The sequence below is a fragment of the Mobula hypostoma genome, chromosome 21, assembly GCF_963921235.1.
Source record: "Mobula hypostoma chromosome 21, sMobHyp1.1, whole genome shotgun sequence".
NCBI classification, from domain to species: Eukaryota; Metazoa; Chordata; class Chondrichthyes; order Myliobatiformes; family Myliobatidae; genus Mobula; species Mobula hypostoma.
Window position 1 is genome coordinate 28,737,365 of NC_086117.1, and position 13,171 is coordinate 28,750,535.

Genomic DNA, 13,171 nt, shown 5'->3' on the forward strand with positions numbered 1-13,171 from the left:
GTACTTCCCGGTTAATTTAGATTATTTGTAAACATACAACTGTTTCAGAACAAACGAGAAAGCCTGCAGATGCTGGATCTCCAAGCAACACACACAAAATGCTGGAGGAACTCAGCACCTAAGGAAAATAGTACAGTCGATGTTTCAGGCCAAGTCCCTTCATCACTCTCCAGTCCTGTTGAAGGGACTCGGCCCGAAACGTCGAGTCTATTCTTTTCAATTGATGTTACCTAGCCCGCTGATTTCCTCCAGCAATTTTGTGTGTGTTAACTGTTAAAGAAAATGGATTCAAATCTAATCAAAATGTAGAATTAAATTCGGTGTTTCATTGTTGCATAGGCGCTAAGCAATCCAGTGGATGAGTTTTAAAGATTATCAAACAGTAGATCATGATTGCAGCCGGAAAGCTTGCGCACTGATGCGCGCCCACGCTGCGCGCGCCGGCGAGCGGCGTGCACATTGGCCACTGTGTGTCCGCTGATCAGTCGCTTGGAGGGAATCGTGGGGCTTGGATACAAAGTTACAGAGCGGCCAGACGGAGATATATTGTGTCCGGAGAGGGGATTCACTGCACGTCGGATCAGTGCCACTGGGAAGGCCGCTTCCTCCCCGCTCAGGTTCTATGGGAACAGCCTCAGCCCCGGCTCTGGCCCGGGATCCCGCTCCAGCCCGGCTAGCTGCACCCTGAGCCCGGCTCCCGATCTGCGCTTCAGTGGTAGCGACATTCGGACCCTCAGCACCCTAACCTCGCAAAGGAGACCCGATCCGTAGTCGCCCTACTTCCCAGGACCGCCACCCTCTAACAAGCTCCTAATCACCGTTCGGGACCGCGACCCCCACCACCCTCCCCTCCACACTCCGACAGTCCCTAAAGGACGGCGCGTCCACCGGCATCATTCGCCCCACCCTCCGCAGAACCTGCTCTTCGGTCAAACACACAGCACCTCCTGCCGTGCCCACCTCCCTTTTCCCGCATCCCCTACCTCTCACTCCTTCCACAGAACACTCCGCCGCTCCAGGTAGCTATCCCTCTGTGCTACCCGGGACCTTTCACCCCAGCACCCTCATCCCAACTCTCCCCACGAACAACTTGGGTTTCATTTCTCCTCCTCTTTGACTTTGGTTCCCTTTCGCAGTCCCTACACGTTCTTTTCCTCTTTCCCCATTGTCCTCTGGTCGCCCCCACCTGCCCCTTCCTAGGATTAATTTCCCAAGAATTTTGAACCCGATCCTCCATCTCCATCCCCTGCACTGCCACTTCATCCTTTCTCCTCGCCTCATTGCCCTCCCTGGTCCTTCCTCTTAATACTTCCTCGCGTCTTCGCCCAGTTTCATGATGGAGGAATGGCGCCAGTGTGGTCGCTGGCTCATTGACTGCAAGGTGCTGCCCCCAAATCACCGTGTGGTGTGGCCAGCAGCCCAGGTCTTTGACCTGGCACAGGCGCTGAGAGATGGAGTACTGCTCTGTCAGCTTCTGCACAACCTGAGTCCTGGGTCCATCGATCTCAAAGACATCAACTTCAGGCCACAAATGTCCCAGGTAGGTGTTGAGTTGGGTCGAGGGGGAGGGTGGAAGCGCAGGAGACTCCGGATGCTGTAATCGGAAACAACAAAATGGTGAAGCTGATATGCATCATTCGTGGAGGGAAATGAATAGTCGAGAGTTTCAGGTTGGGTTGGACTGGATGAAGGTTCTAGACCTGAAGTTCCAGTTGTCCATTTTCCTTCCGTAGTTGCCGACTTTCTCTAGCATTCTGTTTGTTGCAGTAGGGAAGGTTTGGGCAACGTCTGAGACAGGCGATGTGATTTTGGGACCAAAAGAGATCAACTGTTGTGAGACTGCTCAGTGGACACCAACAGACTGAGTCCAGCTCCTAACCTTTGCTGAGAGAGAAAAAAAAATTGCTGGAAATTTGAGATCAGAACAAAAATTGCAGGAAGTATGCTTGGACCAAAAGCTGTTTTCCAAGCACAGCGAAAGTTTGCAACGATGTTGCCGGGACCTGAGGTTATGAGTTTTTGGGAACGTTTGAATAGGTTAGAACTTTATTCCCTGGCTGTAGGAGCACGTGCAGAAATCTGGTAGAGGTATGCAAAATTATGAGAGGTGAAGATAGGGTCAATGCAAGCAGGCTTTTTCCATTGAGGTTGGGTGAAACTAGAATTAGAGGCCGTGGGTTAAGGGTGAAAGGTGAAATATTTTAGGGAAGTATGAGTGGGAAATCCTGATCATATAGCAATTGTATTAACAGAATAAATTTAATTTGGAGTTTAGTTCCTCAGCAGGGTTTTCACTGCACCTGCTGTTAGGGTTGGGTAGTACTGGTTACTGCAAAACACCTGGATCAGTTCCAGTCTGATAGAAGTTGGTATTGGACTGAACAGAGTACTGATGGACACTTGCACAGTGATGCATTAGTGGTGGGTGTAGGCCTGTTAATAGAACATAGAACATAGAATAATACAGCACATTACAGATCCTTCGGCCCACAATGTTGTGCCAACCCTCAAACCCTGCCTTCTATATACCCCCCCCCCACCTTGCCACCTTGTTACCAGCCCATTTACTATAAAATACTATGGGTTACTTATTGGTCTGTCTTTATTTGACACCAAGGCGTAGTACTGGTGTACATATGTTGCTTTATACTGCTGCATATGTAGAATTATGCAGAATGCCGGTGTGTGCAACATAGTGTTCCGGAAGTTCGGACTGGGAGATGCAGGTCTGTCACTTTGTAAGGTGGGTGTAATGCAGGTGAGAGCAAAACTAGTGAGGTCTGAAGTAACTTGCTTTTTCTGCCATCTTCTCTTTGGGGATTAGTAGCAATGGTGATGATCGATCAACAGAAATGAATGAGTGTTGGTTTTGTTTGAGAGGACGTGAGGGAGGGAATCTACAACTGTGAATGAGCAGCATGCTGAAGGAATAAGTGATCGGTGTGTATGACAGATTGTGCATACTGTAGTTTGTTGTGAGCTAGAGTCATTTGTAAGAAAGTGTGAAGTATTTAGGACAGACTTTTTGTCAATTTCCCACAGATATGTTTTCTCAGTGCTCCTAGTATTGCCCTGATGGCGCCCAGATGCTAAGACTGAAGTTTTGACCTCTACCTCTTTTGAGAATTGCAGACATGGGAGATAGCCAATGATCGATTGGTAGAGGTTAGTTGTGGATCAAAGGTTAGGTGTCCATCAATGGAAGGTGTAGGCTAAAAATATCCAGTGACTTTTGAGTTGCAGCGCAGAAGACTTGTTTCTTTCCTGCCTCTCTCCCTTCTTTTGACTCTTGTGTTGGGAGTCAGACCTCCTGCAGCCAGACACTTATCATCAGCAACTAGTCTGCATGTGTACATCCACCTGACCAGTACTGTTGGTTCTCCCTGATGAGGATTTGCAATTGTTCCTCTTTCTGCTGTGCACATTCCCTCTCCGTCCTTCAGCAAGACTACTGTATGTTCTCATACTTGGCAGTGATTATCTCCAGACAGAGGAAGTCTGGAAGTCTGGGTAGAGCAGCATCTGTGGGAAGAAATAAACTACAGACATTTCTGGTTGAAGCCCTGCATCAGAACTGAGAATGAGGAGGAGGGATGGCCTGCGGATAGAGGGGAAAGGGAGCGGCAAGAAAGATTCCAAGTGATTGGTGGACAGAGGATGGGGTGTAAGGTGACAGGCCGGGAGTGTCAGGAGGGGAGGTGAGCAGGGTTGGAGTTGGAAGGCTGAGGCAGGTGAAAGGGGCCCCTCCACTCTAAGTCCCGGTGCAAGGTTTTGAACTGAAGTATTGACAGCTTATTTCGTCCCACAGATGCTGCTTAACATGCTGAGTAATTCCAGCAGGTTGTGTGTTACTTCATATTCCAGTCTCTTGTGTCTCTGGTCTAGTCACTACCCACTGACATTTATGGAATTTTAAATGTCAGATTCATCACCAACAGTTTCCTGAGTTTTACTGTTTGACAAGAAACTAAATAGGCCCAGCCACGTTAATATCTTAGGAACCTTGTGGTGAGGGATTCACTGGACTTCACATGAGTTTAATCCTTTTCAACAAGTCAAGATTATCTAGAATATGCAATACTGCTTGGATGAATCCTGTTCAAAAAATGAAGTAGTCCAACAGAACCCAGGGCAAAGGAAGTGGAATTACATATTTAAAAAAAACTGCAGATGCTGGAAATCTGAAATAAAAACAGACAATGCTGGAAGCACTTGTGTCAGGCCACACTTGTGGAAGGGGAGAAAGAGTTAATATTGAATGTTTGGAGAAACGCTAATTTTGCTTCTCATTCCATTGATGCTGACTACTTTCTGTTTTCTGTTTTTATCCAAAGTCACCCCTCCGCTGTCCATCAAAGGAAACAGTCGTTCTCCCAATCACTGACATATCATAGTCACTGTGTATCATCTACTACTTACCAAATCTTTTCTGACACGCTTCCTACAGCGGTGACCCCTCTCTCTCCCACCAACATGGAAGTGGGTCGATGTATCAGGAGTGCAATGGTGTATTGTAGTGTTCTATTAGTAAGCTGTGGTGAGCAGGAATGGGGTGTTAAAGGACTCTTGCAACATAGGTCTACCAGAAAGAACAAAATGTGAAGCATTTTCTGAATTGAGAAACATTGAAAATATAGTTTTCTGCTTTTATTTAACAGATTTCATACATCAGTTGCTTGAGCTGTGACAGAAATATTTCTTGTCGTAAACTGTTTGCAGTTTTTTTACTATCTGATCTATTATAACTGTTAGATTAATAATTAAAATTAACCTTCTGTAAAGATATTTTATATTTCCCTCGAGCCTCTAGGCAGTTGCAGATTGAAAGTGTACCTAGCGGTGGTTGCATATTTAAACCCCAGATCATATTGCTTTGTCTTCATTACTGTTGTAATAACTGCATATGAATCTCGGGTCACAATATAATTGGAAAATCAGTCTCTCCCTCGGGATTGATCAGAATTTTTGGTTGGGGGGTGGTGGGATGGAATTTATTTATTTTATTTTTTTGTTTTCAAATGTTTTTATTGTGAAGCAACATCAGCATAACCACAACCGACAATGTCCTAAAGTACAACGCTTCTTTTTCCTTTTCTTTCTTGTAACAACATAATGAAAGTAAAATGAATGTGTGTATAGTAAACAAGCAAAAAGCAAAGGAAACCCTACCACCCCGTCTCCTTTCCCCTTCCCAGCCTTCCCCTCCCCTCACCTCACCCCACCCGTATGTGCTGTTTAGGTCCTACCGCCCCCCACGCTTAGTTCAGCTGTCAGTCTCTTCTAAATACAACAGTAATGGTTGCCAGATTTTTTCAAATTCCTTGAGTCTGTCCTTGATAACGTATCTTATCCTCTCTAGATGCAGAGTATCCATTAAAGTAGCCAGCCATTGTCTGAGTGATGGCGTTTCCTCCTTTTTCCAGAATATCAGTATGAGTTTCTTTCCATTAAGTATGCCATAGGTCAGGAGTTGTTGCTGGGTAGCCTGGAATTTATTTGACCTCGCAGAAGTTCCAAAAATTATTAAAATAGGGTCTGGTATTATCTGAACCTTTAGTACCTTCGATAGGACCTCGAATATTTGCTTCCAATACTCTTGTATACTGGGACATAAAGCATGCCTATGTTAGAAATTTGCCTCCGAGGACTTCCATTTCTCACACATTGGGGACACTTCTGGGAATATTTTCTGAATCCTTACTTTTGAGTAATGTAGTCCATGTAGGATTTTAAATTGTATTAAACAATGCCTGGCATTGATGGAACAGGAGTTAACATACTGCAAAGCCTCATTCCATATAACCTCCTCTATTTCTGTACCCTACTCCTTTTCCCACTCTTTTTTAGTATTATCCATTGTTGTATGACACTTGTTTTGTACGGCATCATACAGATAGGCGATGATGTGCTCTGTCCCTAAACATGATCTTAAATGATTATCTAATTTATCAGGTTCTGCCGTCTCAAAAACAGAAAGATGTGATCTTATATAGTGTCTTAGCTGGAGATACCTGAAAAAATGACTCTTTTTGCAATCCGAATTTGTTCTGGAGCTGCCAAAATGATGCAAAAATCCCTTGCATATATAAGTCGGTGGTGGGGGGGTGGGTGGGAATGGAATTTGATTGTTCTATTTGGCGGATCAGTTGATTGTCTCAGGGTTTGATGCATTGAACACTATCTTCTACGATTGGGGGTCCATTTGACTTACCTCCCCGTCTCTTTGGCCTTCAGAAGATCAGTCCTTCTCCCCTCACTGTGAGGAGCAGCTGATACGTCCCTTGCTGTGTGCTGGTAATTGCTTGTGTTTTTAGTATCTCATTATGTTATAGAGCTGGCATTACGAGTCTTTCACTTATCACACCAGAGTGCAGTAATGTTTGGTGCATGTGTTATACCCCATGGAGAGACACACACTGATGTGAGACACAAAGACTTCTGATTCATATAACTTGCCTGTAATTTTGATGGTGACTAGTATCAGAATCAGATTTTATATCACTGGCATGTGTTGTGAAATTTGTTAACTTTTGGTGTTGGTTTAAGCAGGCTTTTCTTGTAGTCACCAACACTGATCTCCAGAAAATCAGGGGCATTCTGTTATTATTATAACAAATTCTAGGATACTGATTCTGAAATATTGATAGTGTTGCATACTTGTATGTAGCTTCTGGTGTGGCCATAGTAAATGGTGAATCACTGTTTCTTTTTTTTTGTGAATCACTGTTTCATCTGATAGTTAAAGTGGAAATGATTCTTTAGCATCGTATACCCCACCTTAAAATATCTGCTAAGGTTAGTCACTCGCAATACTGTGGAGCTTGTCCTGACCCTTCCTTCTTTTCGGCAGAGAAAGGTGCAGAGATTTAATAGAATGGTAGCAGGATTGAAAAAGTAATGTGGAAAGACTGAAGAACTGAGATTCGCTCCCCAGCACAGAGAAGCTTTGGGGACTTAATGCAACTGGCAAAAAGTATGTGTTTCAGCAGTAAATATGGAGAAATTGTTCCTGAATGTGGGATAAGACAACTGGCAAAAGAGTCAGAGGTGCTAAAAAAGAATTTGTTTTTATGTGGTTGCTTTCTTGGATGGAATGGCTGAAAGGATGATGTGAACAGATTTGTTCAATGCTGCAAGTGTCTCAGATCCCTTCCCTCTTCCTCTTCCACCCTCTCCCGTCTTCTACCCTCTCCCTCCCATCTTACACCCTTCCCTCCCTTCTTCTTTTCCCCTCCACTCTTCTTCCCCCTTCCTCCCACTTTTCTTCCCCCTCACCCCTTCCCCCTCACCTCCCTCACCCCTTCACCCCCTTCTCCCTCACCCCCCTCCCCCTCACCCCATTTCCTCACCCTCCCCTTTCCTTCTCCTCTCTTTTCCCCTCTTCACCTTCCCCTCCCTTCACTTCTCTCTCCCTAAGTTGCTTACCCACCCCACCTCGCACGCAGACACCGATGCTGGTTGCATTTCAACATCAGAGAACTCAACTGCGGTCGACATGTTGACTGGCCACTCGGGCATTGGAGGTTAACTTGTCACCTCTCAATGTGGGGCCGCTGGGAGCTGCTACTTTGGGAAGTAAAATTACTACATAATTTATTCTTAAAATATTATGAAATATGCAATAGCTGAATTAATTAGGTGTTTTGGTGTGGAATGCTGAATGGTGACTTAATAAATTTTGCACTATCTTCAGTACTTAGAAGATCCTGAATTAAGGTAAAAACTACTATAGATTTTTCTCTAAGTTCTTAATAGCAAAGTTCCTTTCTCCCTAAATTCAGCTTTTGCTTTGGATACTTGCTTTCAGACTTCCTCTGACTATCCACCAGTTTGCTTCTCTTGCATACCCATTGACTCGCACTTTACTTCAGTTTCATGAACATTCTTCCTCACTAGCCAGTCACTCTTCACTTGTGTCAGATCTTCCACACTAGTCAGTCACTCTTCACTTGTGCCAGGTCTTCCTCACTAGCCAGTCACTCTTCACTTGTGTCAGATCTTCCACACTAGTCAGTCACTCTTCACTTGTGCCAGGTCTTCCTCACTAGCCAGTCACTCTTCATTGACCAGTGTGACAAAGTGGTGAACACTGGCAAATAATGCACCACAAACAAATGAAGCCCCAGTGAACACTGGTGAGTTTCTTTTCCTTTCCTGTTGACAGCAGCTCTGTAGGTCATGGAGCCTCTGTTAGTCAGTTCAGTCCAACACCCCTACTGGGGCAAATGCCACTGACTGCAGCTTGCCAGAGCCCTCTGTCCGGGGCCAGTCTCTCAAGTTGTCCCCAGGCGTAGCCCATCTTATGTCAAAGAACCATCCTCTCCGAGGAATGAGGTTCTTGGAGCCTTTGTTGGCATTTCAGTAGCTCTGGGATTTTATGAGATGGGGTTGCTAGCCCAATGCCCAACCCTCCTCCTTTTGCAGTGGAATTGGGACCATCCATGACAGAGTTATGTAGATTCTACACCACTTTTAAAGGACTATTGAATGGACCTGCTGTACGATCAAGCAGAACTTTTGACCTCAATCTACCTCATCCTGGCCTTTGCACTTTGTGTTCTACTATGCTGCACTTTCTCTGTACGCATAACACTATATTCTGCATTCTGTTATTACCTTTCCCTTATACTAACTTGATCCACTTGTTTTTCTTGAAATGATCTGCGTGGATGCCATGCGAAATGAGTGTTTCATTGATTCTTGGCAAATGTGATGATAATAAACCATTTACCAATTATGCAACTCCACAGGGGCTGAGATAGACACAGGCTGGACTCGGAGTCTTCTGATGGATAGAATGGTCTGGTGGTAGGTGATAGCTTTTTCAAGTGAGCCACCATGAGTTTGGGTGCACTTTGCAAGATCCTACGCATAATGATGTCAATCCCAACACTTCCCTGGTGGCGTGACATAGCCCTTGTGCCCACCTACCTGAGCTCCGATGTTGGAGGGTGATAGAACATACAGACTGCACAATTGGGATCTGTAAAATTGGATTTAGAGTCTCTCAGGTGCTGGACATTGGAAGGCCATTTATTGAAAGATCATAGCATCATCCGTCCACACTCCCGTGCCCCTAACCATACTGATAATGGTTTGTTGATATTTCAGTCTCTCTCATGCCTATCAGACGACAAGATAGGGACTGTCATTGTGTTGTGCTTAATGTCGAGGTCACTTGTGTGCACATGGGGTGTTACCAGATCAGGACTCTGATTATATTCCTGTGTGGGATGTAGAAATACACTCAGCCTGTCACAGTGAGGATTCAATTTTGGGAGAGCAGTGCAGCGAGACGACAGATTTTGAATAAACTGACACCCGGGCAGAGTCTGCCTGGGGGCTCTCAGTGCAACCTAAGACAAACACTTCCGAAATGAGATTCAGTGACCTCTGCAGCTGCCTCGGCCACTGTGCAGCACAGTGAAGCATCTGGTGCAGAAGAAACCTGAGGCCATTGTTGCCTGAGGAGCTGAATCTTCAACATGGTCAGTACCTCCAGTTGAACTTTGACCTTTTTGTGTGCTCCCTGCTAGCTGTCAGTCTGTGGTTTTGTATTGCCATGTGCTCTTGTTTGTTTTCATGCCCCATGTTCTCCTTTGCCCACTCCTGCTCTACTGTATTACGGCCCTTGTATTACTGAGTACTCCACCTCTTACCTGTTTCTCATTATTACCTGTTTTGCTGCCACCTGTGTCTCATTGTGCTCCACCTATCATCTACCTCTCTGTTTATTGCTCAGTGTATTTCAGTCCTGTGTTTTCACCTGTTTGTTGCCAGATTGTGCCAGTGAGTTTTCCTGAGCCTTTCCAGCATTTGTGTCTGAACCTTGTCCGTCTGAATATCGACTCTGCCTGTATCCTGTTTCTGGTTTTTGGATTTCTGTGGAATTTTTCGTCTCCACCTGAACTTTGACGCTGACTTTGTTGCCCCTCCCCCTCCCTGGATTTACTGCTCAGTAAATATCATTGTGCACACAGTACGTGGTCTGCGATTGGGTCCCTGCTTCAGCGTCCTGACAAACGTGGACAAAAGTCTTCAAGCAATCAAATATGAGGAACAGGAGGCTGGTGATTGGGGCATCTGTACTGTAGGAGTCTGGTGAGCGGGCTGGAGTTGCTGAGTGGGGCAATCAACAAGAGGCTGGAGGGTGGGGCATTTGTATTGTAGGTTCCTTAATATTTGCAATTATAGAGTCATAGTCACGGAAACAGGCGTCTTGTCCCAACTTGTCAATTCTGACCAAATTGCCTACTTGACTTCAGTCCATATTTCTGTAAACCTTTCTTATCCATGTACCTGTCGAAATGTATTCTAAATATTGTATTTGTACCAGTGTCTGCAACTTTCCCTGGGAGCTTGTTCCACATACTCATTATCCTTTGTTTAGAAAAAAGGCTGCCCCTCGTGTGCCTTTAAATCTTTCCCATCTCACCTTAAATCTACCTGGGAAAGAGACTGAAGCTATTTACCTTATCTATGTTCTTCATGACTTTATAATCCTCCGTAATATCACCCATGTTCCAGTGAAAGAGCCCCAGCCAATCCAGTCTCTCGTTATAACTCAAGGCTTTCAATCCTAGTGACATGCTTCTGGATCTTTTCTACGCCCTTTCCAACTTAATGACATCCTTTACTGCTGGTTGACTAGAACTGCACAAGTACTCCAAATGTGGTCTCTCCAACATCTTGTAAGGTGTAGCATCACTTCCCAGCTCTTGTACCCAGAGCCTTGACTGTTGAAACCAAATGGCTTCTTCACACCCTGTCTACCAGTGTTATCACTTTCATGGAGCTATACACCTGTACCTCTCGCAATAAATGAGCTCCCGAACAAACTGGGTCAGGCAGCATCTCCGGTGGGAAATACTGTAGATATCTTCATATTCTGGGTTTCACTTGCCTCATCATCATTGAAATATAACCACAAACTATGGACTCACTTTCCTGGACTCTTCAGCTAATATTCTCAATATTTATTGCTTGCTTATTTATTATTTCTTTTTGTATTTACACAGATTGTTGTCTTTTGCACACTTGTTAGACAAACGGTCTTTCATTGATTCTATTATTATTATTCTATAATGGATTTATTGAGAATGCCCACAAGAAAATGAATTTCAGGTTGCCTCCAGTGACATATATGTACTTTGATAATAAATTTACTTTGAACTGTGAAACACTTCATTTGTACTGAAAGAGTGGAGGGAAGATGGTCACTATGAAGAGGTGAGGGGAGGGGGTGAGGTAGCAAGTGATAGGTAGAGTGAGGTTAAGAGGGATTGATTGGCCATGGACTCAGGTGGAGGAGGGTGGTGTTAAACTTATAGTGAAGGCAACAAAGAGCTGCAGCTTGTGGAATCTGATAGAAAGGAAGATGATCCAGGGACCTCCCTGTCAGGCGAGACAGAGATTCAGAGATGCTGCCTGACCTGTGGAATTCCTCCAGCAACTTATTATTTCTTTTGGTCCATCTTCCAGCAACCACAGTATATTGTGTCTCTATTTGTACCCCCAGGTCTCTCTGTCTACAACACTTTCAAGGGACCTGCCAGTAACTCTGTAATTCCTGCCCTGGGGTAACTTAAAAAAATAAAAGAATTCACACTTGTCCAAGTAAAATTCCATCTCCTATTCTCTGGCACACTTTCTCTGTTGCTTTTTTGATCATAGATAACCTTGTTCACAGTCCAGTAAATCAGTAATTTTGGTGTCATCTGCAAACCATGCCACCTCCATTCATTAATATAGGTGATACGAGTATAGGGGGATGTCAGAGATACTTTTTTTAAAACAGAGTCGTTGATGTGTGGAATGTGCTACCAAGGATGGGTGGTAGAGGCAGATACTCTGGGGGCATTTAAGAGACTCAGATAGGCACGAGGATGAAAGGAAAATGGGAGGGCTATGTGGGAGGAAACTCAGCACCAATCCCTGCAGCACAGCACAGGTCACAGGCCTAAAACAGTCCTCCATTACTCCCTTCAGATACCTTTCATCAAGCCAAGGAAATGCACCACATTTAAAGTTGGAGTTGTGTTTTTTTTTCTTTCCCAATAGTTAGTTCAAGCTGGTTGTGTATCAGTGCCAAGAGAGCATTGCTCTTTCTGAGGTTCTGTTTTATGTGGATGAAGCTTTTTAACCGAGACTCCATTCACGCTTTGGATAGACATCATCAATCACAATGGCGTCGAATGGCAAAGCCCAGGAGATCTCCAAGTAAAAACAAAATGCTGGAAACACTCAGCAGTCAGGCAGCATCACTGGAAGGAGACCCTGTGTCTGAACGAAAGGTCTTGGACTTGAAACGGTGTCTTTGTTTTTGTTTCCACAGATGCTGCCCAGCCCACTTTGTTTCCAGCATTTTCTGTTTTAATTTCAGATTTCCAGCACTTTAAAAAATTTGGCAGTGATACTTCTGCTGCTGTCTGGGAGATACTTATCCCTCAACCAAAATCATTTCAACAAATGAACTGGTTATGTTTCTCATAGCTGTTAGTTTAGAACATAGAACAGTACAGACCCTTCGACCGGCAATATTGTGCCGACCCTTTAACCTACCCCAAAATCAATCTAACCCTTCCCTCCCACATAGCTCTCCATTTTCTTTTAATCCACATGCCTCTCTAAGAGTCTCTTAAATGTCCCTAATGTATCTGCCTCTACCACCCATCCCTGGCAGCACGTTCCATGCATTAACCACTTTGTTTAAGTACCTCCGACATCCTCCTGTTCTTTACTCCCATCACTTTAAAATTATACCCCTTTGTATTAGCCAGTTATGCTTTGGGAAAAAGGCAATGTTGTTGCTCTATCTGTGCCTCTTATCATCTTACATACCTCTATCAAGTCACCTCTCATCTTCTTTTGTTCCAAAAAGACAGCCAAAGCTTGCTCAACCTCTTCCTCATAAGACATGCTTTCTAATCCAGGCAGCATCCTGGTAAATCTCCTCCACACTCTCTCTAAAGCTTCCACATCCCATAATGAAGTGACCGGAACTGAACACAATACTCCAAGTGGTGGTCTAACCAGAGTTTTATAGAGCAGCAATATTAGCTCACAGCTCTTGAACTCAATTCCCTGACTTATGAAGGGCAACACACCAAATGCTTTCTTAACCTCCCTATCAACTCATGCAGCATCTTTGGGGGGTCTGTGGACATAATCT

General features: G+C 44.5%; 1 protein-coding gene across 5 annotated transcripts in view; it reads left to right on the forward strand.

Annotated features, from left to right (window-relative positions):
* Positions 1-455: 455 nt before the first annotated feature.
* Positions 456-13,171, forward strand: part of vav2 (vav 2 guanine nucleotide exchange factor) — a 210,530-nt gene continuing 197,814 nt past the window's right edge. For all 5 annotated transcript variants that reach the window (XM_063073773.1, XM_063073777.1, XM_063073775.1 and 2 more), the window contains exon 1: positions 456-1,540. In XM_063073773.1, coding sequence (XP_062929843.1) covers positions 1,334-1,540 — 207 coding nt within the window. In that variant the 5' untranslated portion in view covers positions 456-1,333. The remainder of the gene's footprint in view (positions 1,541-13,171) is intronic.